This window comes from Podarcis erhardii (genome assembly GCF_964252035.2).
Source record: "Podarcis erhardii genome assembly, chromosome: 9".
Classification (NCBI taxonomy): domain Eukaryota; kingdom Metazoa; phylum Chordata; class Lepidosauria; order Squamata; family Lacertidae; genus Podarcis; species Podarcis erhardii.
In genome coordinates, this window is record NC_138512.1 from 79,249,489 (window position 1) to 79,270,525 (window position 21,037).

General features: G+C 47.8%; 1 protein-coding gene across 7 annotated transcripts in view; it reads left to right on the top strand.

Moving 5' to 3' along the window:
• The window catches only part of DYSF (dysferlin), a 188,605-nt gene that overhangs the window by 30,062 nt on the left and 137,506 nt on the right, over nt 1-21,037 (top strand). For all 7 annotated transcript variants that reach the window (XM_081876592.1, XM_081876594.1, XM_081876596.1 and 4 more), the window contains exons 4-16: nt 2,352-2,457; nt 4,947-5,061; nt 5,595-5,782; nt 7,659-7,787; nt 9,567-9,629; nt 10,905-10,955; nt 12,384-12,414; nt 12,770-12,885; nt 14,507-14,633; nt 15,857-15,960; nt 16,678-16,746; nt 17,045-17,088; nt 19,402-19,484. In XM_081876592.1, coding sequence (XP_081732718.1) covers nt 2,352-2,457; nt 4,947-5,061; nt 5,595-5,782; nt 7,659-7,787; nt 9,567-9,629; nt 10,905-10,955; nt 12,384-12,414; nt 12,770-12,885; nt 14,507-14,633; nt 15,857-15,960; nt 16,678-16,746; nt 17,045-17,088; nt 19,402-19,484 — 1,226 coding nt within the window. The remainder of the gene's footprint in view (nt 1-2,351; nt 2,458-4,946; nt 5,062-5,594; nt 5,783-7,658; nt 7,788-9,566; nt 9,630-10,904; nt 10,956-12,383; nt 12,415-12,769; nt 12,886-14,506; nt 14,634-15,856; nt 15,961-16,677; nt 16,747-17,044; nt 17,089-19,401; nt 19,485-21,037) is intronic.

Below are 21,037 nucleotides of genomic sequence, written 5' to 3' on the forward strand. Positions count from 1 at the left end.
ATCTTGCCCGAAGGTCTTTCTGAAGCTCTTCTGTTGTGTCCTCCAAACTTCGAGTCAGCTGGGCTTCCCCTTGGCTCACCTCGCCTGAAGTTGAGCTGCGTCATGATTCATTTTGCGTCAGAAGCTGAAGGAGCAGGAAGGGGATTTCTACGGAAAAAAAGCGGAGACAATGTGGGGAAGTGGAGAGGGAGACATTGGAGCAGACTCTCCAAAATGGGGATTTTATGGCCCTGGGCATGTTTGGCCAAGAAGGTGTTGGGAAGGCTATTTGTTCCTTCCTATTTTTAAACTGGGTCCAGCTCCACCCGCCGCTTGTCGGTCTCCAGCCAGTGCAGCTCTGTTTCCTTGGCAAGGTCTCCACCTCTCCAGGGAACTTCGAGACAGGATGGTTAACTTATCTGGCTTTCCTTTTGGCGTTTAGTATTGTGTCTCAAAGTGGTGCAACAGATGTTTCGCCTGAAAACAGGGATCGGTCCAAAGGACTTATGGGTTGTTGTCAGCAGATTAAGGCTGCCTGCAGTCCTCTTAAAGTCCCTTAGCAGAACTTCAGTCCCCTTGAACTTGGAGGGACTTGCTTCTGGGTAAACAGAATCCTTGAACTGTAGGGTTGGAAGGGACCCCGAGTTTCATCTAGTCCAACCCCCTGCAAGGCAGGAATATGCAGCTGTCCCATACGGGTATCGAACCTGAAACCTTGGCATTATCAGCATCATGCACTAACCAACTGAGCAATTTGTATGTTTAGTATCTTTTTTGTGAACTGCCCTGAGACCTCTGGGTATAGGGCGATATATTATTATTATTATTATTATTATTAATTATTAAATAGATGACTAAAGAGGATGCAGCATGATGGCAGAGTGAACTCCCTTCCCAGTCCATCATCCTTTGCGTTGTGCATTCATTATCATTCGTAATGATGGCATTGGAACAGTTAAACACCGTTCTGCTTTCCAGACTGATTGTTTTGGCATGGACATAAGTCTTTATTTGCAATCTCCTTCCTTGGAGGTTTTTAGGCAGAGGCTGGATGGCTGTCTGTCATGGATGCTTTAGTTGAGATTCCTGCATTGCAGCTGGTTGGACTAGAGCAGGGTCAGCAAGGTTTATCTTGCCTGGGCTGGATCAGTCCTGCGGAGATCCCTCTGTTGGCCGGATCGCCCGTGCGATTTCTGGCGCCTGCACAAATGCGATTTCCGGCGTTTGTGCTTGTGCAGAAGTGAGTCCCCATGCCACACAGCGCCAATTTAACTCAGCACGTGGGCAGGTGGCTCAGTCTGGGGGCAGCTTGTGGGCTGGTCAGACGACCCCTGCAGGCTGCTTCCGGCCCCTGGGCCGCAGGTTGGGGACCCTGGGCTAGAGGACCCTTGGGAAGCCCTTCCAAACGCTACAATTCTGTGATCTGTGCATGGCCTATAGCTCCCTGCTGCATTCCTGCAAATTTTTATGCAACAGATGTTCTGTGTGTGGTGGGAGTTTGTCCGTCTTTTGTTGTGCAATCATAGAATCAGAGAATATTAGAGTGGGGAGGGGACCCCAGGTGTCATCCAGCCCAACCCCCTGCAATGCAGGAATCTCAGCTAAAGCATCCATGACAGACAGCCATCCAACCTCTGCTTCAAAACCTCCAAACAACTCTGACTGTCAGAAAGTAATTCCTGATGTTTGTTTGTTTGTTTATTTAATTATTTTAAATAATTTTTTATTAATTTTTTAACATATCAATTCCAACAGTCATACAACATAACTTCTCATCTTATACAATATTTAAACTTCAGTCAACACCTCTGATGATTTCCCATTCTCTATCACTTATTATGCATTTCTTAATATCTATTACATTTAATTTTCCTTAACTAATAATTCTCCTCATAGTCTTTCTTGCAATATTTCAAATAATTCACCTTACAAAAATTCTTGCAATCCTACTAGCGTAATCTGTTCATCACAATTGCTTTTCAGATAGTTCGTAAATTTACTCCAGTCTTCTGAGAATCTGTGGTCCCACAGGTTTCAAATCCTTCTTGTTAATTTATTTAACTCTGCATAGTCCATCAGTTTCATCCTCTATTCTTCTTTCGTCGATGTAATTCCTGATGTTTAGTTGGAATCTCCTTTCTTGTAACTTGAAGCCATAGATTCAGGTCCTGCTCTCCAGAGCAGGAGAAAACAAGCTTGTTCCCTCTTCCATGAAGATGTCCAGCATTTAAAATGCTAGTTTTAAACTTTTATTTTCTAAAGAGAGCTGAACTTTAATTGTGTCCAATATCCCAAGCTCTGCTCTGAACCCCCTGAGAACTTTTGTCCTTCCCTGTTCACAGTTTCTGCTCTTCTTCTGTTTCCTCTCAAAGGTTCCTGGGCGAAGCCCATGTTCCCCTGCGGGACATCCTGGCATCTCCCAACCTGGCGGCCAGTTTCAACGCTCCCTTGCTGGATGCCAAGGGGCAGAGCACCGGGGTAAGTCCATTTCTTGGTGGTGCATCTCACTGATTCGCAGCAGGAGGAAAGAGAAGTCCACCGACCAGATGATGATGTTGTGCACACTCTCAGTCAAGTCCTATCAACCCTTGGCCACTCCAGTGATGGCTGGAAACATCTCACCTGAAACTCTGGGGAGCCTCTGTGAATGTGTAGATAGATAAACTTTATTCGCATTAGCCAACGGCCATAGCAACATAAAACAAGCAATATATACAATTTAAAAGACAACAATGGGTAAAAAGGGCAATCAAATGACCAAGATTATTGTTATTATTGATAGTGGCTCTTAATCTCATTGCACCCTCAATAAATCTAGCAATCTTTGCTGTTGTCTGATCTGATAAAAGAAAGACCAGTGTGGCCGCAGATGGTGAGTAAGAGTGGGGTGATGATCTCATTCCTCAGATCTTTAGAAAGGGGACAGGACAGGAGAACATGAGCCACTGTTTTCAGATTGCCATCTCCACAGAGGCAGAGTCGTTTCTCAGTTGGAATCTTTTGGTATCTGCCCTCAAGTACGGCAGAGGGCATCACGTCCAATCTGGCCAGTGTGAAGGCACGTCTGTATTTTGGGATGGTTAATTTATACAAATATGGTGCCAGGGAATCAAACTGAGAAGGGGAAAAAATGGCATACCAAGGACAGCGTTTCTTTATAATGGCCAGATTGTTCTGTTGCTCTAAGTCCTTCAGACGCTGTCCAGTTAGCCTTTTTGCTTTAATAAAGCCCATCGTGAGAAGCTGATGTGGGTGGAGTCCGCAGGAGAGGAGTTTTTGGTGTGCAATTTTAGACCACACACATTTATGGGGGTCTTGTGTCACTAAGGGCAGTAGACCGGGTGGATCTGTGAATGCGTAGACATTAGTGAGATCGGGCTGAGTAAAAGCAGTGGCATAGCATGGCTTGCCCAGGGCCGGGGTGGGAGAGAGGGAAATGGACAGAGTATGCATGTGCACTGAACTGCCTAACGGTGCCTGTGACACTCAGGAGATCTCAGCCACAAAAATAAGAAAAGAACTGTTCCATTGGTGAGGTTGTTTCCTGCTTCACATGGAAAAGCAAAATTTGACACCTGAGTGCCCCGCAACCCTTGCACCCCCCGGGTAAAGACGGCTCTGGGTCTTTGCTCAGATCGTGCGTCAGGGCTCCCCAGATCTCCTGTATAAAAAGAGCTTTGGAAAAGGCTCCCGGACCTTAGAGCTTCACGGTTTGAGCCTCCTGCTTCTCGGGGTCTTTGGCGAAGGAGCAAAATCTCTGGCCGAGTGTCCAGAATCACGTTCCTTGGAAGCATCGCTGAGAGATTATTCCAGTCAAGTTTTTCTTCGGAAACCTTCAGGGTCAAAGAAGGCGACTCTGTCTCATTTCCTTGCTGGGAATTCTGCTGCTGAATTGTTTGCACAGCTAGGAAATTATCCATCACTGGTGGGAGGCAGCCTGCAAATGATACTGCGCCTAAGTGGCAGGGTTTGGGAATCTGCCTGCTGATACAATCTTGAATTGCTGGGCCTTGATATGAGTGGTTGAGGGCTGCCCCTTAGTGGCCGGCTGCTGAATCACATCTGATGGTAAAAATAAAAGAGGCATACCAAGATCTGCAGTTGGGTTGTGTCTTAGAATGCTTCCAGCTGGCTAGATTTTATATTTCCCACCCAAAGGGAACATAAATGTTGCTTCTCTTTTGGGTGCAACGTGAGATCGGTTTTGCACCTGGCAGAAGCTACTTTGAAGGCCAAACTCAGCAAGACATTACTTGCATGAAGGCAATTAAAGTGACTGGCCTGGTTTGCAAATAACACCAAGCTGTGACTTACTAAAGTAAGCTTTACTGGTTTGCAAATAACACCAAGCTGTGACTTACTAAACCAAGGTTTACTGGTTTGCAAATAACACCCTGGTTTGCTTAATCAGTGGAATCCTGCCCCACAGCTGAACAATTCATAGAATCATAGAAATCATAGAATCATCATAGAGTTGGAAGAGACCACAAGGGCCATCGAGTCCAACCCCCTGCCAAGCAGGAAACACCATCAGAGCACTCCTGACATATGGTTGTCAAGCCTCTGCTTAAAGACCTCCAAAGAAGGAGACTCCACCACACTCCTTGGCAGCAAATTCCACTGTCGAACAGCTCTTACCGTCAGGAAACCATGGTTTGCTTTAACCATGGCTTGGTGTTACCTGTGAACCCAGAACACTTCCTTGTCAGTAGGTTGTTTGACGACCCCCCTGAGCTCCAGATGCTCAACAAGCGATAGAGCAAAGAGCAGCTGGAAAGCAACCCAGACTTTGCAGAAGGAAGCAATGGTTTGTCTTAGTGTTATGTGTGAACCAGGACATTGCTTTGCAGACCACAATTGCCCTCCTGCAAACCTGAGCCTCAACGGGCTTTGGAGGGAGCACCCTGGTGTGCTGTGTCAAAGCTCAGAGCACCCCACTTCCATCAGGCATCTTCTTTCCTCCTCAGGCGTGTCTCATCCTGCAAGCCTCCTACGTCCCGCCTCCCGGGGCTGCTCCTTTGTTTCCGCCTCCTGCCCCCCCAGAGCCAAATCCAACCCCCGTTGAGCTGGACATGGTGACAGGTCAGTACGAGACAGTTTCCCTCGCGTCCTACTCTGGTTTCTATTTATTTATTGGTCAGCTATTCTGAATTACCATATTTTTTGCTCTATAGGACACACTTTTCCCCTCCTAAAAAGTAAGGGGAAATGTGTGTGTGCGTCTTATGGAGCGAATGCAGGCGGGAGGCTCTGCTCAGCGCTCCCTTTAAAGAGCCGTGTGGAGCGTGTGTACGGCTCTTGGGGGCTTTTCCCTGAGGAGGGAGAAGGGCTGCCCCTCTCCCTCCTAGGGGAAAAGCCCCCAAGAGCCTCACACATCCTCCACGTGCTCATTAAAGGGAGTGCAGCTGTCCATAAGCCAGGACAGCCAGTGGGATCGCAACGCTGTTTTCCTCTTCCAAAAACCAGGTGCGTCTTATGGTCTGGTGTGTCTTATAGAGTGAAAAATACGGTATGCTTTTTGCAGGGTGGTGGGAATGAGGCTGTGGTACCGAGGGGATGCCCAAAGGTTTGGGAACTGCTGCTTTCGTAACAACCTTGTTTCCTATTCCCTCCAGATACAGCTGGCGAGGAAGAGTCTGAAGACCCCCTTGGGACGGGCGATGAAGCTGATCCTTCCACGGGTCCCTCTGCGCCGGATCAAGTCTCCCTGCCCAAGAAGCCCCCATCGCACGTGGTCCACGGGACCAAGAGGAGGAGAGCCGCCTCTAAAAAGCTCCTGTCCAACAAGCCGCAAGACTTCCAGGTGATCAAGCGCCCTCTCCCTAGCTCGTCCCCCCTGCGCCCAAACTTGCAGACTCTGCCGTCCCTCCTCTTGGCCAAACCTCTGGCCCTGAGGCAGAAGTATGCTATGCAAGATGAGCCCAGATCAAAGGAGATCCTTCTTTGCACATGGCGTTAGTTGAACTTACAGAATTTGTCTGCAAAGGAGGCAGAGCTGGCTGCCAGCTTGGAAAGGAGCTTGGAAAAGTTCGGGGAGTAGCCGAGGCTTTCAGTGGCTGCTAACCACAAAGGCTCCCTCCCTTGTCAGAAGCTGTAAATGTTCCTGGATGCCAGAGGTTGGGAATTGCAGGGGGGCTGCCCTTGAAGCTGACCCAGAAACTCCAGCGGGCGCAGAATGCCGCGGAGAGACTACTTACGGGGTCCTCGCTGCGGGATCACATTCACCCAGTGCTATACCAGCTGACTGGCTCCCAGTGGAGTACAGGATCAGGTTTAAGGTGCTGGTTTTAACCTTTAAAGCCCTATACAGCCTAGGACCCTCATACCAGGACCGCCTCTCCTGGTATGTCCCATGGAGGACCTTACGGTCTTCAAACAAAAACATCTCGGAGGTCCTGGGCCACAGGGAGGTTAGGCTGGCCTCAACCAGAGCCAGGGCCTTTTCGGCCGTGGCTCCAATCTAGTGGAACGCTCTTCCCAAGAGACTAGGGCCCTGCGGGACTTGACATCTTTCCGCAGGGCCTGCAAGACGGAGCTGTTCCACCAGGCCTTTGGCCAAGGCACAGCCTGACCCCCTCCCTTGGTAATCCCCATAGAACTCTAGCCCAGTGGTTGCCATGAATTTGATTTTGAATTGATTTTAAAATGAATTGATTTTAGAATGCTGTGTTACTTTTATTCTTGTTAGCCACTCTGAGCCCGGCTTCAGCTGGGGAGGGCGGGATATAAATAAAATATCATCATCATCATCATCATCATCATCATTATTCTGCTTGAATCCCGCTTGCGGGTTTCCAGTGGGAATGGGTTCAGCAACTCTAGGGTGCCGAAGGGTCCCTCCACATTAGGGCCCCTTTGGTCTTGAGGTGGTCCTGCATGCATTGCATGGTGTGTGTGACGCACGGTGCACATCGCACGTCCAGGGGCTGGCACCACCAGAGCACTTGTTCTCCTCCACCGCATGCACATTGCGTGTGCACGATGTCACACGTGTTCAGTGCACGCTGGGCCCCCTGAATCTTGGGGGCAACCTGGTGTCTCCGAATGGAAATCTGACTGGAGAACAGGATGTTGAACCAGATAATAATAATAATAATAATAATAATAATAATAATAATAATAATAATATAATTATTTATACCCTGCCCTCCCTGGCCAGAGCCGGGCTCAGGGCAGCTAACACCAATAAAATTTCAGCAAAAACATTAAAAAGGGGGGGGGGACAATTTAAAATACAGGTTAAAATGCAATTTAAAATGCAGCCTCATTTTAAAAGTCAAAACCATAAGGGAAGGAAAACAGAAGGGTCAGACTGAGTCCAAACCAAAGGCCAGGCGGAACAGCTCTGTCTTGCAGGTCCTGCAGAAAGATGTCAAGTTCCGCAGGGCCCTAGTCTCTTGGGACAGAGTGTTCCACACGTCGGGGCCAGTCCTGAAAAGGCCCTGGCCCTAGTGGAGACCAACATAACCACCTTGCAACTTGGGACCTCCCAAATGTTGTTCTTTGTGGACCTTAAGGTCCTCTGTGGGGCATACCAGGAGATGGCATGGGCCCCCTTTGGCCTGATCCAACTGTCCCTGGGCTCTTCCGATGTTCTCCTTTTGGGGAACCGACTCAGCCTCGGGAGTCCCTGAGGATGTCAATGGCAGCTGCTTCTTCTGCAACTTTGCTGTTTCCAGATCCGGGTGCGAGTCATCGAAGGCCGGCAGCTTCCTGGAGTCAACATCAAGTCTGTGGTGAAGGTCACGGCTGCCGGGCAGACCAAGAGGACTAGAATCCGCAAAGGGAACTGCCCCGTCTTTGATGAGGTGAGGAGGTTGCGTTCAGGTGCCACTTTTGGGGTTCCCTGGGTGCCATCTGGGTGGCCACTGTGAGAACAGGAGGCCGGACTAGGTGGCTCCCATTTGTCCACCTAACAATGCTCTTCTGCTGCTCTTTTGAGGAGACCCAAGAGGAAAAGGAGAGGCTAACTGAGTATTTCTGGGTGGGGGCAGGTGGAATATAGTTGGGTGTCATTTCATGGAATCACAGAACTATTGAGCAGGAAGGTTTTGGGATGCATCCAGGGAACGGGGGCAACTCGCAGGCCCCCAGCTGGCTCCAGCCCACCAGCCGGCAGCCAAACAAACTCCGGTCTCCCTTGGCACAGCATCAATCAGCGACTCATAGCTTCAGAAGCCTTTAGAAACTTGAGCGTGCTCTAATCAGCAGAATGAATAACTCTTCACAACGGTAGTGGGCATATGTGAAGCGTATTTAAAGGTAAAGGTAAAGGAACCCCTGACCATTAGGTCCAGTCGTGACTGACTCTGGGGTTGCGGCGCTCATCTCGCGTTACTGGCCGAGCGAGCCGGCGTACAGCTTCCAGGTCATGTGGCCAGCATGACTAAGTCGCTTCTGGCGAACCAGAGCAGCGCACGGAAACACCATTTACCTTCCCGCCGGAGTGGTACCTATTGATCTACTTGCACCTTGACGTGCTTTCAAATTGCTAGGTTGGCAGGAGCAGGGACCGAGCAATGGGAGATCACCCCGTTCCGGGGATTCAAACCGCTGACCTTTTGATCAGCAAGTTCTAGGCTCTGTGGTTTAACCCACAGCGCTACCCGCGTCCCAGGGAAGCATATTTACGAGCACTTTATTTAGCATAGTCAGTGGCGTAGCGTGGGTTGTCAGCACCCAGGGCAAGGCAAGTAATTTGCGCCCCCTAACCCGTGGATTTGCACCCCCTAAGCCGTGGATTTGCGCCCCCTAACCCCCAGATGTTGTGCCCGGTGTGGCCGGCCCCCCCTGCACCCCCCACGCTACGCCACTGAGTATAGTTCAGGACAAAGAAACATGTCTACTCTCTTTCGTGTCCAAGCAAAAAGCAGCAAACACAATGCAAAAGTAATACACAAATGGAAGTTCCCAGCAAGCTGTGCTGGAATGTAAACAGGCATGTTACACACAACAGCTCCACACATCTGTTTAGGTGGAATGGAGCATCATAATCCTAACAGAAGGGAGCCCAAGGGCCTTCAGCTTCCTTCAGCGCAGGATTCACAGCAAAAGAACCCCTGACCTCTGCTTAAAATCCTCCAGCAAAGGAGAGTCCACCACCTTCAGAGGGAGTCCATTCTACCACCAAACAGCTCCGACCGCCAGAAAGTTCTTCCCGAGGTTGAAATGAATTCTTCTTTCTTGTAACTTGAAGCCCTGAGTTCGGGTCCCACCCCTCAGAGCAGGAGAAAGCAAGCTTGCCGCATCCTCCATTACTTTTTGAAATACGGCAACCCAAGTTAATTCCACCTTTGAACTTTGTGATTACTGACTGGCATGTTCCTGGGACGCCCTTCTGAAGGTCAGCCTTGAGCATCTTTCAGAAGTGGCGCGTGGCCTTTAGATTTTGGGAGGAGCAGGACAGAAGAAGATAAAATTGATTTTTCTTTGGGGGGGGGGTTTGAGGAGCTGTCTTTTGGTGGTCCTTTCAGGCAGGCTTCACTGTCGTCCATTGTGGTCTTGTGTGCAATGTCTTATGCGTGCATGGGTGCACCCTTGGGCGCATGGGTGATGGGTGCACCCATGTTTCTTTCTGTTCCCCACAGACCTTTTTCTTCAACGTCTTTGAATCCCCAATGGAGCTGTTTGATGAGCCCATATTCATCACAGTAAGTGGGGGGTCAGGGAGGGTCCACTTTGGGGACTGTTTCTAGGGATGGGGAGAAATAAGATTCAGTTCACACTAATAAATAATACTACACTTGGTCTTAGCCCAAAGGCTGAGAAGGGATAATAAATAACAAATAATAAATAATAAAGATAATAATTTAAAGGCAAACCAAGCTACTCCACACTTTCCAAAGCAGCCCTTTGAGGTCTGCATTTCTCTGAAGTTTGCAATGCGATTCTCTAGCCAAGTAAGATGCAGAGACATGACTAGGACAAACTGTGCACATAGATGCACGTCTTGGTGAAAACGACATACAAGAATGCATTATATTAGGGGAAATTGCTCTGTAAATAAACCCCTGGATGTTGAAGGCAAAATGGCACACAAGACTGTGAACACGAGGAGAAATTTGTAGTAAAATGTCAGAGTTTTTATGAGGACTTTAAAAAAAAAAAGCAAATTGATGTGGGAAACTGAGTTTAAAAAGCGGGAAAGGAGAAACTGAAATGGACCTACTGTATTCTCTCATTTCTAACACATCTTATTGGTCGTGTCACAAGTTCATTTGAGGTGATTTCGTTCAGGAGAAGTTTATTTTTATAAAGATATTTATATACCACTATACTGTATCCTAAAATCAAAAATCAAAGCAGTTTACAGTATGCCCAATTACTCAGTATCGTTCTTGGAGAAAAACCTCTTGGATGGATCTTCTGTTAGATACCACCAACTATGTCGTCTAAAGAATATTTGAGGATCCACTGAATATTCACCACTAAAATGTGCATTGATGCAGGTGCTGAATGTGAGCACTGCATGTTGGGTTCTGTAGTCTTGCAATATTCTTCACTTAACGGATGGCTGAGTCGCTGCCTTGACTTCATTTTCTGAGCTCCTGATTTCCAGGCTCAGGCTTTTAATCAGTGAGAGGGATCCCCTGGGCTTAGGACTGTGCCTTGCATGTTGGGATTTGTAGTCCCTTTGTGTCCTGAGACACCCTCAGATTCACCATGCTGAGCTTGGTGTCCCAGCCCAGGAAGAGGCACCACTTTGCAGCCGCTTTGCCTGGTGCCGGATTGCAGGCCGTGCCTGCAGCCTACCAAAATGTCTCAGGGAAGAGCAGAGGAGGCAGCTGGTGGCATCTGCTTGGCCATTTATGGGCCAGAGAAGCTCGCAGATCCATGTCCCCTGCAAGATGCAAACTAACGGAAGGTTCTTCCTGCGTATTGAGCTCTTCGGAGCTTCTCTGACATTCCTCCTTCCTCCTCTCCAGGTCGTTGACTCTCGCTCTCTCCGGACGGATTCTGTCCTTGGAGAATTCCGGGTAAGGGTCACCTTCCATTTCACTTCTATGGGTTTAGGAAACCGGTCCTTCTTTGCATTCCTTCTATATGACGCCTGGCTGAGGACACAAATGCATGCAAGACCTTTGGGCTCGGTCTCCTCGCTTGGCCCCTGGCCTCTTCCTTGGGGTAGCTTTTCCTCTGCGAAGGGCTTCTGAAGGGGAGACCAGACCCTCCAACTGCCCCTATTTTCCAGGGACGTCCCTGATTTAGAGAAGCCATCCCAGTTTCCTGAATGTCCCACATTTCTTTAGGACACACCTGGTTTCACTGGAAATTTTTTGGAGGGTATGGAATATGACATCCTTATTTTCATTGCATAAATGTTGGGATGTCCCCCCAGAGTGGTGCATGCTCTGGTTATCTCCCGCTTGGACTACTGCAATGCGCTCTATGTGGGGCTACCTTTGAAAGTGACCTGGAAACTACAACTAATCCAGAATGCGGCAGCCAGACTGGGGACTGGAAGTGGCCGCTGAGACCACATAACACCGGTCCTGAAAGACCTACATTGGCTCCCAGTACGTTTCTGAGCACAATTCAAAGTGTTGGTGCTGACCTTGAAAGCCCTAAATGGCCTCGGTCCAGTAGACTTGAAGGAGTGTCTCCACCCCCATTGTTCAGCCCAGACACTGAGGTCCAGTGCCGAGGGCCTTCTGGCAGTTCCCTCACTGCGAGAAGCAAAGTTACAGGGAACCAGGCAGAGGGCCTTCTCGGTGGTGGCACCTGCCCTGTGGAACGCCCTCCCACCAGATGTCAAAGAGATAAACAACTACCAGACTTTTAGAAGACATCTGAAGGCAGCCCTGTTCAGGGAAGTTTTTAATGTGTGACATTTTAATGTATTTTTAATCTTTGTTGGAAGCTGCCCAGAGTGGCTGGGGAACAAATAACAAATTATTATTATTATTATTATTATTATTATTATTATTATTATTATTATTATTATTTTCATGGGAGAAATGTTGGAGGGGATGGAGTTATCTGACCCCCCAAGCCATCTGAAGGCAATCCTGTATAAGGAAGTTAATGTTTTGTTATGTTTTTCTATATGTTGGAAGCTGCCCAGAGTGGCTGGGGCAATCCAGTCAGATGGGTGGGGTATAAAGAGTAAAATTATCATGATGAAACGGGACGTCCCTGTTTTCATGGGAGAAATGTTGGATGATATGGGAGACACACTAGCTGTGCTTAGCCCCCATGGCCACTTCCTACAGAAACCTGGTAGAAAAGTGGGTTGGGGGGGGGTCTTTCAGCGAGGTGGGGGCCGCACACACTGGCCAGACTGGGGAGCAAGCAAGGGGTTCCTCTCTTCCCAATTCAGGATTTCCAATGGGTTAGACTAGATGACCCTTTTTTGTCCCTTCCAACTCCCCAACGCTATAATTCTATGTGCTTGTGTTTTGCAGGTGGATGTTGGGACAATTTATGCCGAATCCAGTGAGTGGAATTTGCTTCTCTGGCGCCTCTTGACTTCGTTTTAGCAAGGAATTGGTTTGTTTAGCATAGATAAACGAGTTTAGCGGGGAGGGAATGTGCTCCGCCGCTTCCGAGATGTCTAAACTATTTTATCCAGAGAACTGAATGATTTTCTTTATTAAACTAGGGGTGGAAGGAGAAGAAAGTTTGGGAAGAGGGAAACATAGAGCTGTGTCCCCATAGCTCAATTGGTCCCAAGTTCTTAAGGGCTTTATATATGAACTCGCTGAACTTGGCCCAGAATCAAATCAGCAATAGCATCTCCTTCTGCTTCCTGGGTGCCAATTCGATATTCGCACTTCGCTTCCTGCTGCAGGACACGCCTTCCTCCGAAAGTGGCTCCTCCTTTCCGATCCGGAGGATTTTTCAGCAGGAGCTAAAGGATACCTGAAGGTCAGCTTGTACGTCCTGGGCCCTGGCGACGAAGCGCCTGTGAGTATTTCTTTAAATTTAACAAAAAGGGCACAAGAAAGAGGTTTGGCTGTGATGCCTTCTCATCTCCAGAAGGGGTGGAAATTTATTGGGGGGAACCTTACAAGCTGGGCCCCAAACCCTTTGGGGAGAAACTCCATCACTGCAGGATCCGTGCCTTTTCTTTTCTTTTTAATACAGTTTTTTATTTATGTTCATGGTACAGAAGATAAATGTTGAGAAAACAATTATTACAACAGTAAACAACAAGTACAGTCATACCTCGGGTTGAAGTAGCTTCAAGTTAAGTATTTTCGGGTTGCGCTCTGCAGCAACCCGGAAGTAACGGAGTGCATTACTTCTGGGTTTCGCCGCTCGCGCATGCGCAGATGCTCAAAATGATGGCATGCGTGGAAGCGACGAAACGCGACCTGCGCAGTCGCGCAGTCGCGTGTTACGTTTACTTCAGGATGTGAATGGAGCTCTGGAACAGATCTCGTTCGTATCCAGAGGTACCACTGTAACTTGTCCCCACTGATGAAATTGCAGGCTTTTATCATGCTGTGTGTTAAAGTTTCTTTTACTTGCACTAAGAGATCCTGCCCCATTTTTCCAGGAGTGCTGGGTGGATTCCTGCTTCAGCCTGAACAATTTATGTTTTCAATAAACCATTGCTATATATTATAAAAGGAATATATAGTAGATTGCTGCTCTCACCTGGCATGTTAGTTTCTCAGTCAATGTTATTGACCACACTCTGTTGTACCAAGAATCCGCACACTGACCTTAAGCCCTGAATCCGCACACTGACCTTAAGCCCTGTGCTGTTTTGATTGATTTTTATCATCTGCATTCCAAAAAACATTGTTTTAATGATTATTCCAGTTTAATGGCCTTTTAATGGCTATCCTGCATGCATTTTTAGCTTTTTATATTTCATGTACCTGTGTTCAAATGTGTTGAAAGCCACCTTGGGCCCCAGCTTGGGAAAAAGGCAACAGATGAACAACCATTAATCTTGACTAAACTAGACGAAGGTGGAATCTCAACGCATTTCTCAATTTCATCAGTTTCATCTCAATTTCATCAACTCAATTTCATCAGTGGGGACAAGTTACAGTGGTACCTCTGGATACGAACGAGATCTGTTCCAGAGCTCCATTCACATCCTGAAGTAAACGTAACACGCGACTGCGCGACTGCGCAGGTCGCGTTTCGTCGCTTCCACGCATGCCATCAACGCATTTTTTAATCTGTGATATTTTAGTGTATTTCTGGTTTTTATGGAAGCCGCCCAGAGTGGCTGGGGAAACCCAGCCAGATGGGCGGGGTACAAATAATAAATTATTATTATTATTATTATTATATATAAAAAAACGCTTTAAAAAAATGTTTTGAAAAACAGATTGGAATTGCCATCATCTCGCCATTGCCATCTGGTGTCCCATTTGTATAATGCATTTAAAACGCCCTTGAAACATTTTATTTGCATTGTTTTATAAGAGTCCTAGAACTCATGGAACAGTGCCTGGAATCAAGGTGCACAGAACCCAGAAGTTCAACAGGTGCAGTTTTCCTTGCAAGCTCTAAGGGTGAATTCCTAGTCCTCTCCTTTTATCCTCCCCTCCCGCTTGTTCCGCAGGTGGAGAGGAAGGAAACGGCCGAAGAGAAGGAGGACATTGAAGGAAACGTCCTCAGGGCGACGGGGGTCTCTCTGAGAGGGGCCCATTTCTCCCTCAAGGTGTACCGAGCGGAGGACCTGCCCCAGAGTGAGCAGGGCTGGGGGCCTGGGGGCCGTGGGGGGGATGCAGTTGCAGAAAGAGCGCGGGTGGAGGAGCAAAGGGGAGATCCAGCCACAAAGGGAGGCCTTGGCTGTGCTCCCAAGGGAAACAGTGGGAGAACGCTGGGAAGATCCCTGGACGAGCAGGAAGCAGGAATTATTGGGCAATTAGGTGGTGGTTGTTTTTATTTTGATTATTTATTTTGTGCTTTTGTATTCTGATTTTATTTTCTGAACCGCCTTGAATATAGGGCAGTATAGAAATCCTATAAATGAATGAATAGAATAGAATAGAATAGAATAGAATAGAATAGAATAGAATAGAATAGAATAGAATAGAATAGAATAGAATAGAATAGAATTATCAAGAGCTCCTGGGCTGGCGCTCACCTTTAAAATGCTATTAGATTGCTATTAAAAATATTGTTCCGAAATGTGGAGACAGAAAGAGACCCCTTTGCTTTTTCTCTTTTGCTTCCTTTCCACAAAGTCTCCCTCATTTCTGGAAAGGGGTCGCTCTGCAGCGGCCCCTGATGTCACATATTATCAAGGCATTTTTAATGTTAAAAAAAGAACGGCACACGGCTCTGTTCCATTGAGCTTCCGTCAAGGCTGTGAACAGTGGCACTGTTGTGGTGTCCAGTCCGCTTCCACTGCACCCTTCTGCTTCTCCTGGCTACAGCAGAGTATTTGAGCAGCGGTGTGTCTGTGTGGAAGGAATCTCAGCCATGCAGTAAAACTCTCATGCAGTAAAAGCTTCTTCTATTCTACGAAGCTTTACTGTACAGCAGCAAAAGAAACAATTCAGCCAGGAGAGAGCAAAGACATGATGCTTCTCCTGTCGCAGCCAAAACAGAAAGTAAAAGCATTCACATAACAAAGTACAAAATCCGTATGTGAACACCCCCCCAGTGACAGGACTTGAGCTGTTAACTCTTTCAGCTCTGGGTATCCTCACAGGCTCTCTGGTTATTGGGACCATTCCTGAACTTTTCTTTAGCATTAAAAAATGTGTGTGTAGATCTGCCCTGTTTGCTTAAAAAGAACAGGCGATGACACTTTGAGATGGGCGGCTGGCCTAAAAATGAGATGTGCTTAAGCACTGAGAATAATAATAATATTAGTAGCAACAACAACAACAAAATGACTGGGTTAAACTGGCCGCACTGCCTTCTCCCCACTGCTCCTTGACCGATTTTTCTTTCTTTCCAGTGGACGATGCCGTCCTGGACAGCGTCAAGCAGATCTTTGGCTTTGACAGCAGCAAGAAGAACTTGGTGGATCCTTTTGTGGAAGTGAACTTTGCCGGGAAAATGGTGAGCCGGCTCTGCTCCGTGAGTGGGGCACATGAAAGTCCCCCGCATCTCCGAAAGCCAAAAATTGGGTTCTGGGTGTGAACCTGGGCATTACAATGAACCCGTCAGCTGTCTGGCCTCTGCTGTGCCCTTAAAGTGGGTCTGAGAAGCATAGCAGAACACATAATTGCATGGCATCGCCCCTTCTTGCACCCAGACCTTCCCCATAACACAGAAATGCATCAAAAGCAGCCTTCACAAGCAGGTTTAAGCTGGCTCCCTCCATGCATGTGTTCAGAGCAGTACCGTATTTTTCCGTGTATAAGACGTCCCCATGTATAAGACGACACCTTTTTCTTTGAACCCAAAATGCAGAAATCGGGCCCAAACCTGAACCCCCACTCAAGCTACGCACGCCAGAACCAGAACCCAAACCCGAGTCCAGGCTGCCTTCACCAGAGCCCCAACCCCTGTGATTTCACTACCCATGTATAAGATGCCCCCCCAATTTTTGACTTAGCAAAAACATCGCCTTACATGGAAAAATATGGAATGTAAAAGGGCGTTTGCGTGTGGCCTCCTTACCCAGGGCTCCCTCTCTGAGTCCCCCTCCCCACATTTAGCCCTGATATTCTGCCTGGGGTGGGGGGTGAGGATCACGATCCGGCGTTGTTTTGGGATGATGCGCAGGGAAGCCTTCTTCTCCCTGACCCCCGAACTCTTGTCTCCCTCGGGCAGCTGTGCAGCAAGATTGTGGAGAAGAACGCCAACCCCCAGTGGAACCAGACCATCACTCTGCCAGCCATGGTGAGTGTTGGACATCATATTTGCTGAATACACAAAGCTTCACAGCTTGTCTTTCATCGTACAAAGTCTGGTACCTCGCTTCATTTAAAGATTTTCAGAGACTTTGAGACTTAAAGATTTCATTTTGTACTTGTTATGGTTTGAAGGAATTCTATAAAGACTGTCTATTGCGTATGTACATGGTCATCGTGTTGCCTAAGACATTGCTGGCCATGAGGAGTGAGCAGCCAGAGGGCCTGCACTTCGGGTATGATCCTGCGTCCTGCTGAACTGCTCTCTCTTGTGTTTCCCTCCTTAGTTTCCATCCATGTGTGAGAGGATGAGGATCCGGGTGGTGGACTGGTGAGTGAATCAGGATTTGTGCCCTCCTCGGCCCTCGCTCTGCCTCTGGGCTCCTCTAAGGCACAAAGCAGGGAAGGGAAACATTTGCTACATGGGAGCAAATGGCAACCCGGAGGAAATCGGAGTTATCGTTTTTTTACTCCGATTGAGTGCTAAAGAGCAGTTTCCCGCAGGAAAAGCAGCAGGACAAGACTGACACTCTCTCTCTCTCCCTCCCTCTCTCTCTCTCTCTCTCTCTCTCTCTCTCTCCGTGTCATAGAATCATAGAATTGTAGAGTTGAAAGGGACCCCATGGGTCATCGAGTCCAACCCCCTGCAAAATGACAAGGGATCTTATTGAAACTGTCCCAGAAACTCCAGCGGGTGCAGAATGCTGCAGCGAGGCTCCTCACGGGATCCCTGCCATGGGAGCATATTCACCCAGTGCTTTACCAGTTGCACTGGCTCCCGGTGGAGTACAGGGTCAGGTTCAAGGTGCTGGTCTTGACCTTTAAAGCCCTTTGTGACTTAGGGCCCTCGTATTTATGGGACCGCTTCTCCTGGTATGCCCTGCAGAGGATCTTAAGATCCATGCATAACCATAGTTTAGAGGTTCCGGGCCCTAAGGAAGTCAGACTATCCTCCACCAGGGCCAGGACCTTCTCAGTGATGGCTCCAACCTGGTAGAATGCTCTGTCCCATGAGACTAGGGCCCTGCAGGATTTAACCTCCTTCCGCAGGGCCTGAAAGACAGAGCTATTCCGCCTGGCCTTTAATTTGAATTCAACCTGATCTTTTATTTCCCTTCTCTTCCCTCCCCCTTCCCTTTTATGAAGATCACCCGCTCTGAGACCCCACAGCTAATTCTCCCCTGGCCTCCTTGGTGGCCCAAGGAGAACCAATTCTGCCAGCTAGCCCTGGGGATTATCTAATTGATTTTTGAACTTTATTGTTATTCATATTTTTATACTGTACTGTACTTTTATACTGTACTTTATGCTGCTTTTGTAATTAAGAGTTTTAAAGAGTTTAAATTTATTGTTAGCCACCCTGAGCCCGGTTTTTGAACTGGGAAGGGTGGGGTATAAATAAAAATTTATTATTTATTATTATTATAGAAGGTACCCCAGCAAGGAGGAAGCTCTGGGTTTTAGCAGAAGGAACCCCATGGGTTGTGGGAATGTTCAGGGTGGCAGGAGAGTATAAGGTACCCCTGCCCGTCCGGGCCAGTCTTGCCAGACTCTAGGGTTGTGCGCTCATCTCACTCTATAGGCCGGGAGCCAGCGCTGTCCGCAGACACTTCCGGGTCACGTGGCCAGCGTGACAAGCTGCATCTGGCGAGCCAGCGCAGCACACGGAACGCCGTTTACCTTCCCGCTAGTAAGCGGTCCCTATTTATCTACTTGCACCCAGAGGTGCTTTCGAACTGCTAGGTTGGCAGGCGCTGGGACCGAAACGACGGGAGCGCACCCCGCCGCGGGGATTTGAACCGCTGACCATGTGATCGGCAAGTCCTAGGCGCTGAGGTTTTACCCACAGCGCCACCCGCGTCCCCAGCAGGAGAGTATATATTGTTTATTAATAGCCTTCTTAACTTGCACTAGCAAATTTATTTATGTAGCAGAGTTACATACCCCTTTCTTACATGCACAGGAGATAACTGGTTGCAGGCTCGTGTGAGCCTATTATACGATTCAATCTGTCTCAGATTAAATTGTGCATTCTTGGTAAGTTCCCTTTAACCCCCCTTAAAAGAATAAAGACGCGACAATCTTATTTAAAGTCAATGAAAGAGGTTTACTCACATCAGTTCAGTTCACAGTTGGATTCCTGAAGGCAGATTTAGCTACAAATATGTACATGTGGATCTACTCCATATGGGGGAATAATCCCAGTGCTTCTGCTAGCTGAGAGCTAGCATAGCATTCCTAGCTAAAAAGCTGGTCCAACGAAGAAGGAAGTGAAAAAAAGAGAGGTGTGCTGCGTGACTCGTCCTTTTGTTACCTAGACAGGTAAGGTCATGCCCACCTCTATCACATGCAAGGGAAGGATGTTCCAGCCAGGAGCAACAGGAAGTTTCGGCTGGCTGAACCAAACATCCCCTTGCATGTCCATTCGAGGAAAACAAGGAATGTTGTAATCCCAGTGGGTAATCCCAGTGGATTACATTCCCCATGGCTAATCTAATCCAACCCCCTGCAAAGGTATGAGGGATCTTCTTTTAGAAGTTGCCCCAGCAAAGAGGAAGCTCCGAGTTTTCGCAGAAGGAAATGAAAACTGTCTACAAAGTCCAAATCTAAGACGCTGAAATAAAAACGGCCCTTCTTGTTCCAGGGACCGGGTCACTCACAACGACATCATTGGCACGATCCATCTCTGCATGTCCAAGATCTCAGCTCCTGGAGGGGAACTGGAAGGTATTCTGACTTCTCTCCATATCATCCGACCTGCTCCTGGGAGTTGGGGGGGGGGGCAAAAGCTAAGGAGCTGGGAAGAGGGGGCCTTTCAGCTCCCGGGTCTGAACTGGAGTCTGAACTGGAAGCTCTCCTGGCGGTCAGAGAGCATCACTTCCAAAGTGAAGAGGGTGGGACTTCTTTAGCCCACCCAGGCTGAGGATCAGACCAAGAATGGAGGCTGTATTCTGCTTCCACCAGCCTCCCCATTGCACCTGCTCTCACCCCACACTGGTTTCTTGCTTGCAGGAGGTTGGCGCAGAGTTTCCACTCGTGCCAGTTGCAATTACTGAGCATTTGGGACAATCCTGTCTTGGCACGTCCCAGAGCTTCTCCACACTTACCTTTTGCCCTGCTCTTTTCCCAGGCACAGTCTGTGTCTGAGCGCTCTTTTTTGCTTTGACGATTTCCCTGCAAAAACCCACTCTTTAAAGCTCAATGGGAGCAAACAGCTCTCTGCGGAAAACCCAATTTTTTCCTTCTTCTTTATTTAAGCTTTATTATTCATTTTCCATATATATATATATACACAACACCTAGTCATCTTCACTATCATCAGTTCAGTAAAAATATCACAAAAGATGCATGCAATTTTAACTCTGTGCTTTCTACACAAACCAATGACTTCCCATCCTCTCCATGCTTCCTTTATATTAAACATCTTGCTTTGATTTGCCATTATTGATTTATAAAAATTCTCTTTTCTATTTCGATATCATTTCCCATCATATATATTATTTACAGAAATCATTCAAAGGCAGCTACCGTGTTTAGGTTACAGCTATTTTTCAAATAATTGTTGAAATTATCCCATTCTAGAATGAACTCTTGTCTGGGTTTATCTCTGATTCTTTCTGAAATGGAGGCTAATTCTGCATATTCTGTCAATTTGAGTAACCATTCGACTCTGATAGGGAGTTTGTCATTTTTCCAATATGTTGCAATGAGCATTCTCACTGCCGCGGCTGCATATAAAAAGAATTTTCTTATACCCTTGGGGATGTCAATGCTTGTAATACCCAGAAAAACGCTTCAGTTTTGTTGTTGTTTTTTTTAAGGGAAATTTAACTTTAACATTGGGACGCGGGTGGCGCTGTGGGTAAAACCTCAGCACCTAGGACTTGCCGATCGCATGGTCGGCGGTTTGAATCCCCGCGGCGGGGTGAGCTCCCGTTGTTCGGTCCTAGCTCCTGCCCACCTAGCAGTTTGAAAGCACCCTTAAGTGCAAGTAGATAAATAGGTACCGCTTTATAGCGGGAAGGTAAACGGTGTTTCCGTGTGCTGCTCTGCTGCCGGTTGGCCAGAGCAGCTTCGTCACGCTGGCCACGTGACCCAGAAGTGTCTCCGGACAGTGCTGGCTCCCGGCCTCTTAAGTGAGATGAGCGCACAACCCTAGAGTCGGACACGACTGGCCCATATGGGCAGGGATACCTTTACCTTTACCTAACTTTAACATTAGTTTTAGTTCTGAGTGTACACATACATGCGGAAAACCCAAATTTACGTTTTTTCCGAAG